The sequence below is a fragment of the Macrobrachium nipponense genome, chromosome 46 (genome assembly GCF_015104395.2).
Source record: "Macrobrachium nipponense isolate FS-2020 chromosome 46, ASM1510439v2, whole genome shotgun sequence".
Taxonomy (NCBI): domain Eukaryota; kingdom Metazoa; phylum Arthropoda; class Malacostraca; order Decapoda; family Palaemonidae; genus Macrobrachium; species Macrobrachium nipponense.
In genome coordinates, this window is record NC_061106.1 from 36,834,031 (window position 1) to 36,851,552 (window position 17,522).

The window sequence follows — 17,522 nt, forward strand, 5'->3', positions numbered from 1 at the left end:
ATAAGAAAAACAATACTACTACACGCGGGCAATTGCAACTTAGGGGAACAATGGTCATTTTTCTAAGGCAAGTTTAATTTTTATTGAATTTTACAGGATAACTAATTAAAAGATACAATTCTAAACGAATTAGCCGAAACATCAGAGAGAGAGAGAGAGAGAGAGAGAGAGAGAGAGAGATAGAGAGAGAGAGAGGAGAGAGAGAGAGAGAGAGAAATATATATATATATATATATATATATATATATATATATATATATATATAATATATATATATATATATATATATATATATATATATATATATATATATATATATAGGTTAGTTTTAAGATTTTAAATGTATATCATATGGATACAAAGAAAAGATGAACTGAAATTTAATTATATTACATTTATCCTACATAAAAGTGAAAATATATATATAAAGGAGTACTATTTTATTAGAACATAACTTGCGTTCGTAAACTGAAATGCAATATGAAAACAAAGTAGAAAACACTAATATCCCTATTCTTATTTAAGGCGAAAATGACACTAGCCATGAATTAGCGCGACTCGACGCGACGCGTTTGGTGTGAACGCAACCTTAGTAAGACGTTGCGTATATGTTTAATATAATATGCAGGCAGTTTTCTGAACGTCGGATTTAAATATGCAATTCACAATTATCTTATTATTTGAGAACATAAAAATAATAAGAATTGTTTTGAATGAATGCGGTTCAGCGACCATTAATCGCCTGGAATCTAAATTCAGTCCCAATTCAGTAACAGAACAAATGTAAACACACCTTTGATTAACCACAAAGTCATTTTCCAGGGAATCCATGTTATGTGACTGGAAATTCTTTGTACAATTCTGTGACGGACGGTCAATTTGAATCACAGTAGTTTTAAAGAATGTTGTATTCCAATAAAATATGCAGCACTCCTACAGTACTGTGTAACCACAATATATCATCAAATTGTTTTAAAACTGATAATTTCATAGAGATGATGAAAATTTAAATTCCATTTTCAAGTGTTCTGTCATTGACTAATTAATTATGTAGTATACTACCGGGTGTTTCGAAATTAGAGGGGCTCCTCCCACCTCCACAGAACAAATGGAAAGTTAAGAAGTTTCCTGCTATAGGCTATCTCCAAGTACATTATCTTAAGTTTTTATTAATTCACTTTTCATCTTACATTTCTTGTATTTTCAGACTGAGTGACGGAGTTAGATACAGCCATGGCTAATGACTTGGAGGAAATCAGATGGATTGACCGAATCCGGGCTATAACCTTCAGAGAGGCCAGGGATGCTGGCGCATCCTTCATTTCACGTTCCTGGATTGATAAATACATTAAAAGAGATGAATCCTTTGGTAAAAGAAACTGGAACAAAAATCCATATGACTGTCATTGCGAAAAGAGTGAGAATCTTGTAAGGACTGAAGTCCTTTCTCAGGAGTCAAAAGACATCATAGCTGAGGCATTAGGTAGACCAAGAAAGTCTTTATGTAAATTGGCGCTTGAACTAGAAACAAAAAGGGGAAAGAAGAGAAGTTATAGTGCTGTATATCATGAGTTGAAAAAATCTAGTATCAAGCCATTTCATGTTATCAGCAAGCCCAACATCACTCAGCAGCAGAGAGAAGACCGTGCATGGTATTGTGGTTCATTTCTTAAAGATTGGGATGAAGCTGACTTTCTCCATGTTGCTGCATCAGATGAATTCTTCATTTACACAGTCAGGAGGCCAAATCATAAAAATGACATCATTTGGGCAGTAAAGTTGGATGATATCAGCGATGACATGCGCTATCGCCAAGTTGTGAAATTTCCTGAATGTTTGGGAATTTTTCTCTGTTTCACAGCCAAACAGTATATGTGGATCATCAGAGAAAAAGGAGTCATGGAATGGCGAATACTTCAGAGAAACTGTGCTTACTGATGGAGTTTTTCCTTTCCTAAAAGATTCTGAAAATGTGTTATCTGTTGAAGAAATCACATTTTTGCATTATAAGGCACCATGTTTCAAGGCTCTTCAGACACAGGAGCTGCTTCGAAACAGTGGTATCGATTTCTTCTCGTCAAGTGAATTTCCAGGTAGCTCCCCTGACCTTAATGTGTGTGAAAACATTGGTAGTATCTTAAAGGATCGCGTTGAAGTGCACACAGTGAACTATGATGGTATACCAAGCCTCGACGAACTGCGAAGAGAGATGACCGAAGTGCTCATGGAAATGGAGTTTGAGTCTCAGCTTTTTTGCAATTTTTTTGAAATCATACTCATCAAGAATGCAGGCTGTAGTACAGGTAAATGGAGGCCACACAAAATATCAAATACTCAAAGAGAAACTTAAATAAATACCTGTTCTGAATTACTATTGTTTTTGTCCAAATCAATTTTAGTTTATGCTGTAGAGGGGGGCGGGGGCTTTAATTTTGAAACACCCTGTACATATGTTCATACAACCGAGTAACCTACCTACCTATATGGATATCATTTCTCTTGCTATGGAATGCATCCACCTAAAATTCCAGTACCTGTTATTTAGTATAACACTGAACCGTCTTCTCTACCAGAGAGAGAGAAACAGCAGTTACATTTGCATTGAACTTGAGAGCATTTTTTTTACCTAGTGCAGTAGTTTTCATCAATTGAGACACAATAATCCATATTTAAGATATTTAATGATCTAATTAATTTTGTCTTGAGACCACTAAACTAAAAAAAAACAAGAAAATGCTGGCACATTTCATAATCAAACAAACTCGCATTGTTAAAAATGCATAAGTCTGTAGAAATAGTTATGTAGGGAATATATTAGCTAGGAAAATCTACTAGTAGAGTTATGGTAGATGAAGGCGAAGGAGAGGTAGAGAGAGAGAGGTAAAAAGTGAACGCAAAATAGGATGTTTGAAAAGTGAGACCCATAAAACCAGCGCCTTCGACACAACAAAATGTGATGAGGCATGTTGTAAGTGTTGAACCTTTACTTGACCCATCAAGTGGGTGGTTACAATGGATCACCGCACCCACTAGGATTCGCCCAAGGGTGGGAACGGAAACAGTAGGCGTTCAAGTTCAACCAATTAAAAGAAATAGGGTGTTCTTCAGTTGAAAAAAAGGAGAAGTCTGATTTATCCTTATTTTCGATTACTTATTGAAAACAAACTAATGATGACATATGACAGGTGAAAAGTTTTAATCTGTCCTGGGTCCTGAATGAAATATTGGTGCAAATACAATAGAAGCTCAACTTCTCACTGCATAAAGAAAACATAATTTCAGGTCTATTTTAAATGTATTATGATGAAAACGGATATTACTATAGTAAATTCACATCAACGGTGCATCTGAAAGCTAATCACGGGGCTGGAAACTCTCAGTCTCTCTCAAGAGCTCACATAGGCAGGATGTATGTTCCACCTCTCATGAGGGATACGTCTTTCAAAAGCATCCCTCAGGAGAAGTGGAACATACATTCTGCCTATGTGAACGCTCCAGCCCTGTCATTGGCTTATCAACAGCCAATCACGAGCGTCTAAGGGACTGGCCTAGACATCAAATGCACGGCTGATGTAAATCTACTATAGATTGAATAATGTGCAACACTAATTTTACTTCAACATAAATGTCATAGATGACATGATGATGGATTGGCGATCTGGGAAGACAGAATACTTAGTCCGCATAATTATGGTTGCCACTTGATCTTGACGAGTTTTGCAGAGATGCAGGTATATATAATATTAGAAGTTTCATTGTCTATGAAACGTGAGCTCCAAAGATATATTTTTGAAACTCTGGACATTACCTTTGTACATAGCAAATTAATTAAAAGCGAGAATTCTGGCACTGAAAATCCTTCGTTGAAAACACTGAGTATATCGCACTTGTTTAGCGTACTACCTACTAACGATAAAAACTGTATGCCCATAGGAGATTGTGGAGGTAATTGATCACTTGTTTACTGCACCTATTCGTTGGATATGATAATCATGAACTTCGCACATAGGGATTTGAACGATTTATATCAATTTCGTTATACTTAAGGTACATTACTAATATATATATATATATATATATATATATATATGTGTGTGTGTGTGTGTGTGTGTGTGTGTATATATATATATATATACTATATATATATATATAAATATATATTTATATATATAATATATATATATATATATATATATATGTAGCGTATATGTATGTATATGTATAACATATACATATACATATATGTGTATATATACATATACATACACACACACATATATATATATATACACATATATACAAATACATATACACACATATATACATATATATGTATACTATTATATATATATATATATATATATATATATATATATTCATACATACATGTATATACATTCATACACATATATATCTATATATGCATATTTATATAAATTATATTTATATATTTATATACATGCACTGTATATATATATATATATATATATATATATATATATATATATATACATACATACATATACATACCTATAAGATATATACATATATATACATATGAGAAGTATTATTTCTTCCTATCTTATTTGTCCCAGATATATTTACAGATAAGTTTGAAATAAGCATAACAGCATTTATGTATCAGCATATAACTCATTAAATCATATAGGAAATAATTTTATAATATATTAACAGACTGATGTACATTAATCATATCACCGTCATATTCTGATAAGAGTCTTATCTTTTATAATATTGTATTTGAATGAGAATTGTTTAAAAGTAAAAAAATATTGCAATTTGTATAAGATAATTTTACATGAATGCGCCATGAAGAAATTGTTGCTGAAAATGCAGATGTGGAATCCGCATCGGCATACAAACTTGCATAACTGCCCCGTAGATATTTTATTCCACATAGCAGACGAAAATTCCGCACTTCGGCAACACTGCTTCCACCCCTGTGACTGGCTTATCGACAGCCAATCAGGAGCGTCGTAAGGGACTGGCCTAGACATCACATGCACGGTTGATGGGAATCTACTATACTGGCTCTCTTCACCCTTTTCGGTGTATCGATCGTTGCAACACAGGTCCTGACAATACCTATACATTGTTACCCAATCAGATCTTGAATGTTTAACTTATCAATTAATTACTGAAAAGTGCCATCACGAGGACCTTACTATACTCTGCTTTTTTCCATCTGTCCATCCGCCTGTGGTGTTTTTGTATGGTAACACTGCGTCTCGGGCTTTAGATAGTTACGCTATTTGTAAGTTTTAGATAAATAAAAGGATATCTGGGTGTACATTTGCAACTGATCAGTGTTTTAATAATTTACTGTATGCGAATTACACTTTAATATTCGAAATAGGATATTATTATAATCGTTGAATGTAAGCTGAATGTAACTATCTAAAACCCGGGACGCAGTGTTACCATACGCAAACACCACAGGCGGATGGACAGATGGAAAAAAAAACAGAGTATAGACAATATTTAAACTCGTCAGTCTATTCACGAATTAATGTAACGTATTGTTACCTAATCAGATCCGAAACATTTACTCATTTTATTCACGACTTACTGAAAAGTATCATCAGGATTACTTTCCAAAAGGAAAATTCAGGACTGTCGCTATGTTCGCTAAGATTACGTGCCAAAATTGCACACACAGTTGCGAATGATACGCATAAATCCCATGAGCAATATTATTGATTTCTTTCACGGAAATGTAAAAATGAAATGTCCTTCGACGATGAAGTCGACCCATCGTTACATACGAGTAACCAGAATTCTTTTCATTTCGACACAAACAAAGATGATGCAACTCGGCTTCACATTCGACAACAAAACTCACTTTCCCGCAGAACTCTGTTCATTCATTAGAGCGCCTCTGTAGTGTCTGTCTCTATATATCTCCCGAAAGCAATCGCAGTGGAGTTTGTCGAAGAGGTGTCAAATAAGTAAACAATGATTAAAGGCGCCCGACTTCAAAAAGTCAGTCTTCACCTCGTTCGGATGCCGTAATACTTCACCGAGTTCGTCGCTTTGTGTTTGATGGAGTGAAGTTCTGTTTGAGTTTTCGAAAGACTTGGCGTTGACAGACATTCACTAAGCATTTTTTTTTCTTGGCGTACGTTTAGCATGCAGCATTTTCTAAGCAGTATAACCAGTGATGCAACAACATAAACATACACACACACACATATATATATATATATATATATATATATATATATATATATATATATATATATATATATATATATATATATATATATATATATATATATATATATATATATATATATTATATATATATATATATATATATATATATATATATATATATATATATATATTATATATATATATGTCTATATATATTCCACGGACAGGCAAGCTCATACGTAAGCACACACATATATATGTGTGCGTGTGCGTACGTGTGTTTATGTGCAATGTCTATCTGTCTGCTGGAAAAGTAAATTACTCTCTTCTAATAAGTGTAACAACAACATGCGCAAACAAATAAAAAATGAATGATAAAAGGTATATCAATCTCCATACAAAATAGCTCCTACATGAAATCTCTAGACCTTATGAAATATCAAAAATTGGTTAAATGCCCCTTAAAAATACGTTCATAAAATAAGCCACTGGACTAGTATGGCTTTATTTTCTGTAGCAGTATTAGTAATTGTAGTAGAAATAGTAGTTAGTAATCGTTTAGGCATCAAGTATATGGGATGGAGTCGTTTAATGTGTCTGGTAATGTCTGGGGAAGTATGGATGTTACAAAAGACACCTGGATGAAGACAATCCATAGTGAGGATGGAGACGCTATCCATCTTGTCTAGTAATCGATAATTCACTGCATTCCGTAGATAGTTTCTTCTCTATGCAGGAATGCTTTTCCTACAGAAGAATTTGAAACCCTGTGATTGAAGCAGTCTCCTTGTCGTTAGTTTAGCGGTACGGCTAATAATAATAATAATAATAATAATAATAATAATAATAATAATAATAATAATAATAATAATAATCTACTAGGATAGATCAACATTTTGACGACAATGATAAAAAATAATAACTTTCTCCATTACACAAGCATCATCTGCTGTTCAAATATCAGTGGGGGCCTTACAAGGAATAGTTGTAGACGACTGAAATTCGTCCTAACCCTCTTTCCCAAGTTTGTCCCTCTTGGGAAATGTCCGGAAACGATTCTGGATATATATACTGGAATATGAAAGAGGTTAGAGGAGGAAGCACCTGTATTTGCATAAATTTATGCAAATAAATGTATGAAAATGGATTCAAGTATTCATCATTGAATTAGATCTTTAAACTGATGCATATATACCAACAAAAGGCGTTAGGGTACAACACCAAAAAGACGAAACCTTCCACGAAAATAGCCAACAACAGTCCAACAAAACAGCCGACAAGACGCAAATCTGCGAATGCTAAGTGGACATAATTTCATCACACGCCATAATGACTTCATCAGCCGTCTTAATTACCGTCTCATAAGCGCCCCCACCTACTGCTAGCATCGCCGGAGCGTTCCTTCCCCAAAATAACAATAACTCCCTTCTCTCCCCATCCTAATAGCAATAGCCTCCCCATTTGCCTCGGGACGTCAACACGGTATGGATTTTGACGTTCGGGCAAACGGAGCTCGGCTGGAGGGCGAGGAGGAGGAGGTATAGGAGGAGGAGGAGGGTGGGGGGTTGGTAGTAGTAAGAGAGCAAAGGAGAAAGGTTTAGGGGGTGACGAGAGCGCTGTGTGTGAATTATAGGAAGCGTTATTAGCTTCAGCTTCATCACTGTGACGCATTCCATCGACCTGGCTGAATAATATTAAAAGGAATTATGCGGCTGTGCCGGTGCCGTGTAAAAAAAAAGCCTACTATGTGTCTATCTGTCTGTTTACCTACTGAGCTTCCCAAAGGTGATTAGATAAGACAGATTTGTTTCGACGACACATTTTTCAAAATGAATTCAGCTATATACGGTAGTTTTGGAAATACATAATAAAACATAATTAAACGTGATAATTATTATGAAAAGAAACCACGATTATTTTTAAGGCGATGCAGAACAAATTAAAAGAACAAATTCTTCAATATATTTAATTGTTAAGCAAGTTGGGAATCTAGAGAGGCCGGATCGCAATGAATTCGTAGAATCCGTCAGTTAGATATACAAGGAAATATATTTATGTTGCATTCTTCTAGTGCTCTTAAAAATGTCTATAAGCGCCAGGGGTCAGCAGCATATGGGAATTGCTTTTCATCAATAAAGCACTCGATGCCCTCAAGGAAACTTTTTATGGGGTGGAAAGGCAGATGAAACTGATGAAACTGCGCTGTACGAAACAAAAGACGAGCTGAGGAGAGGCTATAGTACGATGCAAAATGAAAGACGAGTTGAGGAGAGGCTAGTACTTTCCAAGGGTATCGACTTGAATATAGAATTTAGGCCAGAGGCCAAGCGCTGGGACCTACGAGGCAATTCAACGCTGATAAGGAAATTGACGATGCGTTGGTTTGAAAGGTGTAGCAGGAGTAAAACCTTGCAGTTGCACTATGAAACAATTGTTAGAGAGGATGGAAAGTCAGATGGAAAAAAGAGAATATGGACGGAGGTTGCACCTAGGAGTCGAAGGGCGCTACAAAGACTCTTAAGTAATGCCTACAGTCCACCACGTGAGGTGCACTGATGGCACTAACCCACTGCAGGAAAAATGCGTGTAGTATCATCAAAAAGCATGACTAATTCATAAGTAACAACGATAGAAGGAAAGTCAAGCGCAAAACAAAGAGAAAGAGCTCTAAAGAGCAGCTGTTTACTATACATGAGGTATGAGTTTATGAGTTTACTGAAGAGGGTTATGATATTCATGAGTGTAATAGCGTCTGTAAGAGGATTATGGTTTTAATTAACAGTTTCATGAACTTTACTTTAGCATAAACGCCTTCATTACCTGAGGATCAAGGAGGTAGACTGAACAACGCTGACACTTGAGGAGTTCCCGAGCCTCAGTCATGATCTTCGTCACCAGCCGGTCCAAGGAAGTCTGCTCTTCGAAGATGCCTCTAGCCAACTGGAGGAGGAGCTGCCGACAGAAAAGAAATACAAATGAGGGTTTGAAGGATGTAGGCAGAACTAGTTATCTAACAGTCATATCAATATTTATAACTTAATTTTCACTTACTGTTTTGCATTAAATTGGCGATACTTTTTGTTTTTTGTAATACTTTTGCTTTTTTTATTATTCAATTGCTAATTGCTTTTATTACCTCTCACTTACAAGTTCTACACACACACACACACACACACACACACACACACACACACACACATATATATATATATATATATATATATATATATATATATACATATATATGTATAACTGAAGCACGAAAGTTAGGAACGTGATAAATCCATAAATAAAGATATATGCCACGAAGGAAAATAAACAACGGAGCATCCACGAGACTTTTCGACGTCCAAACGTCTTTTACTAGGCAGTAAAGGACGTTTGGACGTCGAAAGGTCTCGTGGATGCTCCGTTGTTTATTTTCCTTCGCGGCATATATCTTTATTTATACATAACATATATATATATATATATATATATATATATATATATATATATATATATTATATAAGAAAATACGAGAAGTAAAATAGTAAAACACCTTCGCTTCGAGCGATAAAAGAATTGCAAGTTGATGGCTCTTCTGGAGACAAATGAATTTTAAAAAGATTAGGGAGCAAATGAATCATAAAATAGCGGCTTACGAAGATGTGCTGTCAGATGAGGATGAAGATACTGTCGGCGCGGTATTTTGAAAGTCAATAGCAAATGAAATATTTTAAAATTCAGAAGTAAATGAAAGGCAGACCTGACTGGTGGGATAATGGAATCAAGGCTAATATGAGACTGGTTATGAAAGTGGCGATTGAAAATATGAAATACGAAAAAAGTCAAAGAATGTGGATGGTTCATCGAAAGAATGTTTGCTCCTTATTTTACAAGAATATGTGAACATCTGAAAACAAATTATTCCTCCTTATTTTACAGGAAAATGTGGACATCTGAAAAAAAAATATTCTTCCTTATTTTACAGGAAAATGTGAACATCTGAAAAAAATAATGGAAGTTAAAACAACATTGCAAAGTGGAGAAGTGTCGACAAAGTAAATGGAATGGGGTGACAGGCCGAGAGGAAACTGCTCATCATTCTTCTAAGAATTTAGGTAATAAGCGGGAGGTTGATAACTTCAAAAGTCATCCCTTTCATTGAAAAGAATACATGAATATTGCAGCACCGTTAACTGATGGCAAATTCTAAATCGTATAAGACTATCACTGGTCAACGACTGGCATCTTCGTTTATGGTTGCCAGGGAAGAAAATAGGCTATATCGACGCGTCAATTTAAAAGCTGATGGAGCTATGGGCTTTGCCGCTAGGAATAAAGTCGCGTAATATTTCATAAGTCGACTTAGAGCTGCCATATATGATTTTACTTGTCAAGAAAGTATCCTGATTTTAGTTCACGATATAATTTTTGGGTGAAACGGCTGAAAAATAATGTGGCAGGTATTCCCGGTTGAACAAGATGGTGTAACGCCCTCGCATATGTTTGTCGATGCTTCAAATTCCCGACGTACGTTGCTATAAGGAGAATTAACATGCCCTATATTCTATTCTACATTCATTGTCGGACTGAGAATTAACATGCCCTATATTCTATTCTACATTCCTTGTCGGACTACGGACGGGATATCGTTCATTCTACTTTCAAAAGCATTTTACATGTGAATGAGAATGTGATATGTTAGAAGGAAAAATCGATTAAAAATAGTGTACCTCCAACCTCCTATCAAAGAAAATAACCTCATAATAAAACTATAACTTCAGGGGACAAGGTCAAAGACATCTCATTACTTTTCCATACATCAGTCATTCCAACTTTTGTATTCGTGGCGTTGCTTCTCTCACATTTTTCTGAATATGTAATGTCAGAATCTACTTAAAATTATCAAGATAAGTGATTTCCACATCAGTGATGTGATGTCTGCCATCCCTTACACAGTTTCATTGTGCAGCCTCTACGATAATAGATAGCTATAACTTAAGGGCCAGGGCCAGGTGGGCTTTTAACACTATTGTACATTACAATCAAAAGCATACACACCTTACCTTCCTATGATAGTTCGTATGATTATTCAATCATTGCCTGATCAAGAAACATAAACAAACACAATGCCAAGTTGCCAACATTTAATAAAGATGGAAAGGGTGGCAACTAAAGACACGGAGATTCACTGGCAAGCGAGTGTCAGTTATTTAACTCAATGTGGTAGATAATTAAAATATTGTTTGAGATATGTGTAAAGTTTATTGGATTATACTATTACTATATATACTAATATTCACATGATTTATGCTAAGAGTTATTTGTATACTCCATTCCACTTCACCAATAACGAGGTTTTTGTCATGACTTTTGTCAGCGTTGTGCGGTTGTGCGGTGCCGAGTGTCGTTTTTGTCCATGTGAGAAACTTTCTGGTTTATTCGGTATTTAACACATATCAAGAAGTGTTGGATAATTTATCGACAAACTGCTATTGGTAGGTTACGCACTTCTGAATCTGTATTGTGATTTTGCATGCTAAGATATCTTTGTAGGGATGAAAACTGAGTATGTCTTTGTCTGACCTAAAGGCGGAACATTTGATGCCATAGCGCTACTACTACACGCCGGAACTTTAAATTCTGTTGACCCCACTTTTTCAGCGTTTGTTTCACTTAGAAAGGCAAAGGTTACGCACGGCTGATGATAATGCAAATAAATACCATGTGTAATATAAAGCTCGTAACTTAAACTAGGTATTCGGTAATACTGCAAACTTTGGTTAGGCCTAGTTTTGACCATTTGCCCATCTCAGGTTTGGGTCAGTAGGCTTTGGTGAGCAGATTTCCGAGACAAAATCCTCCTACATTTTCGGTTTAGAGGCGTAAAAACCTCCGAAATGTGACGTGTTCTTGTCACTTAAAAACTAAGACAGGGACACTGCCCCGTCACTTATCATTGAAAAACTAAAACGGGGACACTGCCCCATCACTTGTCACTGAAAAACTAAAACGGTGACACTGCCCCGTCACTTGTCACTGAAAAACTAAAATGGGAACACTGCCCCGTCACTTGTCATTAAAAAACTAAAATGGGAACACTGCCCCGTCATTGTACTGAAAAAACGAAAAACTATGGGACACACTGCCCCGTCACTTGTCATTGAAAAACTAAAATGGGAACACTGCCCCGTCACTTGTAACTGAAAAACTAAAATGGGAACACTACCCTGTCACTTGTCATTGAAAAACTAGGTAAAACGGGGACACTGCCCTTACCATTTGTAAAGCAGCATTCAAAAGTTGCTCTCACCTTGTTTGTCCTAAATTGCAGAGGAATTGAATAAAAATTCAGTTGATTAACAATGAGTGTTTTTCTTTTAGATCAAAGTAGCTGAGATCAAGAACATCCTTAAGATCAGCTGTTAAAAATAATAGGTATCAGCTAGACACTTCACCCGAACTACTACGGTTGCAGACGGGAAGGGATGCAAGAAGGGAGTCAGGGTCGTGCATGACAATAGACTGATGATATTTACTAGGCGGGAAATTTGGTTTTACGTTCTTGGATTATAATTTTGCAAATTATCCTGTGCAAAGCTGTTTATCATTCCGGTACTTATATATACTACAGTGCGAGTAATGCGGTGTGCAACTATGTATAGTTTGGTGATTATTTTGTTTTTTTGCTGTATTCCAGTTTCAGATCTTTTAGTCACTGAAAACTGGGGACATTTCCGGGTACAAGTCACTAAAACGGTGAATGTCCCCATAAACCGGTGACGTCTGGTCTCCCTACAGTAGGCTACGCTTTTGGATAGGTCTAGTTTTGACCATATACCCAGCTAAGCTTGGGCTGTAGGTTAGGCCTAGTTGTGATCATTATCCCAACTATGTTTCGGGTGTAGGCTACACTTTTGTTTAGCACTAGTATTGACCATTTTCCCAAATAGGTAAAGGGTATGTCTTTTGTTAGGCCTAGTTTTGACCATTGCTCAGCTAGGTTTGGGGTGTAGGTTAGGCCTAGTTTTAACCATTGCCCAGCTAGGTTTGGGCTGTAGGTTAGGCCTAGTTTTGACCATTTGCCCAACAAGGTTTGGGTTGATGGCTATGCCTTTGGTTAGGCCTAGTTTTGGCCATTTGCCCAACTAGGTTTTGGCTGTAGGCACGGCCTTTGGTTAGGCCTAGTTTTGACCAGTTGCCTAACTAGGTTTGGACTGTAGGCACTGCCTTTAGTTAGGCCTAGTTTTGACCATTTGCCCAACAAAGTTTGGGGTGTAGGCTATGCCTTTGGTTAGGCCTAGTTTTGACCAATTGCCCAGCTAGGTGTGGGTTGTATGCCCTTGGTTAGGCATAGTTTTGACCATTGCTCTGCTGGATTTCGGGTATAGGTTAGGCCTAGCTTTGACCATTTGCCTAACAAGGTTTAGGGTGTAGGCTATGCCTTTGATTAGGCCTAGTTTTGACCAATTGCCCAGCTAGGTTTGAGTTGTATGCCGTTGGTTAGGCCTAGTTTTGATCATTGCTCTGCTATCTTTGGGATGTAGGTTAGGCCTAGTTTTAACCATTTGCCCAATAAGGTTTGGGGTGTAGGCTGTGCCTTTGGTTAGGCCTAGTTTTGAACAATTGTCCATCTAGGTTTAGTGTGTATGCTACGCCTTTGGTTAGGCCTAGTTTTGACTATTGCCCAGCTAGGTTTGGGCTGTAGGTTAGGCCAAGTTTTGACCATTTGCCCAGCTAGGTTTGGGCTGTAGGTTATGCCTTTGGTTAGGCTTAGTTTTGATTATTTTCTCAGCTAGATTTGGGCTGTGGGCTATACTTTTAGTTAGGCCTAATTTGAGTATTTGGACAGCTAGGCTTAGACTGTATGCTATGCCTAGTTTTGATCATTTGCTCGTCTAGCTTTGCTTCAGGCTACACCTTTGGTTAAGTCTAGTTTTGATAATGTGCCCAGCCAAGTTTTGGTTGTAGGCTATGCTTATGGTTAGGCCTAGTTTTGATCATTACCCCAGCAAGGTTTGAACTGTAGGTTATGCCTTTAGTTAGGGCTAGTCTTGACCATTTCCCCATCTTGGTGTGTCCTTTAGACAATGCCTTTGTTTAGGCCTAGTTTAGATAATTTTCCCAGCTAGGTTTGGGGTGTGAGCTATGCCTTTGGTTATGCCTAGTTTTGATAATTTGCCCAGCTAGGTTTGGGCTTTAGGCTATGCCTTTGGTTAGGTCTAGTTTTGACCATTCTCCCAGCTAGGGTTTGGCTGTAGCGAGGCAACACCTTTGATCAGTAGCCTAGCTATACTCGCTTTTTTTCCATCTGTCCATCCGCCTGTGGTGTTTGCGTATGGTAACACTGCGTCCCGGGCTTTAGATAGTTACATTCAGCTTACATTCAACAATAATAACAATATCCTATTTCGAATATTAATGGTGTAATTTGCATACAGTAAATTATTAAAACACTTTTCAGTTGCAAATGTACACCCAGATATCCTTTTATTTACCTAAAACTTACGCATAGCGTAACTATTTAAAGCTCGGGACGCAGTATTACCATACAAAAACACCACAGGCGGAGGGACAGATGAAAAAAAACAGAGTATAGGTGTGGGTTTTAAACTATGCCTTTGGTTAGACCTAGTTTTGATAATTTGTCCAGCTAGTATTGGGCTGTAGGCTACACCTTGGGTTAGGCCTAGTTTTGATAATTTGCCCAGCTAAGTTTAAGCAGTAGGCTACACCTGCGATATATAGGCTACATTGTACTAGAAAAATGTAGTTGATTGATGTTGCTTTTGGTATTGAGAGGTTCAGCTTAAGTTATTAAATTGGTTGAATGGATGTATTTGTGTGTATGTTAACTGTCATATTCACACTAACTTTTAAACCAATATTATCATCATCACTGTCATTATAATTATCTATCTCATCACTGTTTGATGAAATGAATAAGCATTATCATCAAAAGCCAGTGTCTCCAAAATTGACAAAATAAACAAAGATTTATATAAATTTCAAATGTTGCTCAACTTCAGGATATAAAAGCCTCCCTTGTCTTTCCTCCAGGCTGACGGAATGTTTACAATTTTCCTATTTTGATACTTATACTTATAATTATGAGAAATCTGGCCTCTTGTATGTTCAAGAATGAGCTGAAATGCTTGTGAGACTGTTGACGTCCCTTAGAGCTAAGGGTTAAATTTCCTACGATATTTAAAAATAAAGCGTCGACGGTATCGATGTCATCCTAGTGCAGCATATAAAGCGTTGATTCTGGCAATGCGAGCACCGTGTGTGTTGAAGAGGCATACTTGCGCAACAGCAGCAGATAAAAAAAAAAAACACTCTATATTGAGTTGTGGTAATAAAATATGTTTACCGAGTTTTATTATGTAGTTAGCAAAATGATGAAAATTATTGGCACAGCTTTGAAAGACTTTATTTGGGGTTGAGTTTGATGGCAATCAAATAGCAGGTATAGTCTAGGCTATTTTTATTGCAAAGTTTTGTTTGTCCTAATTTTGATCATATGCTTAGCTGTACCCTATTAAATATTGCAAAAATGTAATGTAGCAGTGTTAGTTTAGTTCAAGTACTTAAAGCTTGTTGCCAATCGTACTTGTAAGTCTGTACCAGAATTCTAAATGTCTAGGTAGTAATTTAGAGGTGAAGGCTAAGCATAGCTTATATCAGATTTAGCTTTAAAGATTGGGAAGTTTTACTTTAATACCACAGCCACTCTTATGTGTGCTGTATTTAGTACTAGTTCTATGATAATGAATGGCAACAGTAAATTTGCTAGATATTAATATTATTCCAGTGCTAGGTTTAAGTAGATAGACCTAGCTTATGTGTGGTTTTAGATAATAAGTTTAGTTCTCATTGTATAATTAGCAGTCGGTTTAAAATTATTGGCAGCACTTTTATACAAGAGCTAAGTATGTTGCATTTCAAATTTATGGAAGCTTTCTAAGTGTATACGTTAATATGCTTTATGTTACAGCATTTTTATTTTGAAAAGTATCTGTCATGATAGTAAGCCTTGAATGTCTGTCTTTTGCTCTGGAGCTATTTCATAAAATCAGGCAATCTTGTTATCAGTCTTGAGTTATTGAAGTACACAAAGTGCTCTTGGTCTTGTGATTGAATAAGGTGTATTGTTTCGGCAAGATCTTTGTGGAGTACAGTGTCAAGTTCAAGGTTACTCATATTTTAGGGTACCTGCTATGATAAAATAATTCTTGCCAACAACAAACTAAATGGTGTTTACTGTATTTGGTCGCATGATGATATCTGCGTAATGTAAGAAGGATATATAGAATTTTTTTTCTGTCTTCAGATACATGTTAGCATGTGTTAACTCTTAAGCAAAATCCCCTGTAGGGGGGTAATGCCGTCAGTGGACCTCATTACCTTAAGGTTCTTTGCAGCGTTTCTTTGGCCCCTAGCTGCAACCACTTTCGTTCCTTTTCCTGCACCTCCTTTCATATTCTCTTTCTTCAACTTACTTTCCACTCTCTCCTAACACTGGATTTATAGTGCAACCTCGAGGTTTTCCTCCTGTTACACTTTTCAAACTTTTTACTGTCTATCCATTTCAGTGCTGAATGACTTCATAGGTCCCAGTGGCCTTGGACCTAAGTTCTATACTATTCAACTCAACTGTAGGCAAAATCACCCTTTTCTTTTTTCTAGTTGTCTCTACATTATTCATGATTCCATGTTTTACACATGAAAGGTTCATAAATGTTTTATGGAAATTTTACATATTAAACCTATATCAGTTTATAGGTGAATTGTGATTACATAATGGATGTACCATTAGTTTTATGGTTAAAATGAGAATTTAACTCCACGCACAATGATGTTAGAACTAGAATTTCCTAAAAGTATTATTCCTGAAAACAAAGGTAGAGTGTAAGGCTCCTATACTCTGTAAATAACATTTCACAAAATAATTAAAACTCACCGTATACAAAAAATAATTAAAACTCAGTACTAAGACTCTTGTAAATATAAAGATGAGCTGTGGATGTTCGACAGATTAATTAGTTATAGGGGTCTGCAGTCAAGTGTGATGTAGTACCCTAGGCTAGGATAGGGTGTGTGGCTGAGCACTGCCACACCTGTCTACAAAGTTCTAAGCAGAAAAACACATGAATTCTTGTTAAAATGAGTATTATAGTGTGTGTTTCTAACTATCAATCCCCGTTTCTCTTTTTATATATATATTATATGTATATAATATATGTAATATAATAAATGGGAAGGTTAACCCTTAATGGACGGGCACCATCATACGAGTATCTGTAATAGGTTTTGAGTGATTGATGGGCTAACTCATATGTGTATTAATATTACGCCCA

The 17,522-nt window shown here is 36.3% G+C and overlaps 1 protein-coding gene and 1 long non-coding RNA gene across 3 annotated transcripts in view; one reads left to right on the top strand and one right to left on the bottom strand.

The window, feature by feature from the left end:
• The window catches only part of LOC135214915 (cGMP-specific 3',5'-cyclic phosphodiesterase-like), a 331,952-nt gene that overhangs the window by 43,367 nt on the left and 271,063 nt on the right, over positions 1 to 17,522 (bottom strand). For both annotated transcript variants that reach the window (XM_064249388.1, XM_064249387.1), the window contains one exon: positions 8,998 to 9,129. In XM_064249388.1, coding sequence (XP_064105458.1) covers positions 8,998 to 9,129 — 132 coding nt within the window. The remainder of the gene's footprint in view (positions 1 to 8,997; positions 9,130 to 17,522) is intronic.
• LOC135214916 (uncharacterized) overlaps positions 11,552 to 17,522 on the top strand; it is a 286,642-nt gene continuing 280,671 nt past the window's right edge. The window contains exon 1 of the long non-coding RNA XR_010314518.1: positions 11,552 to 11,660. This is a non-coding gene — a long non-coding RNA (uncharacterized LOC135214916). The remainder of the gene's footprint in view (positions 11,661 to 17,522) is intronic.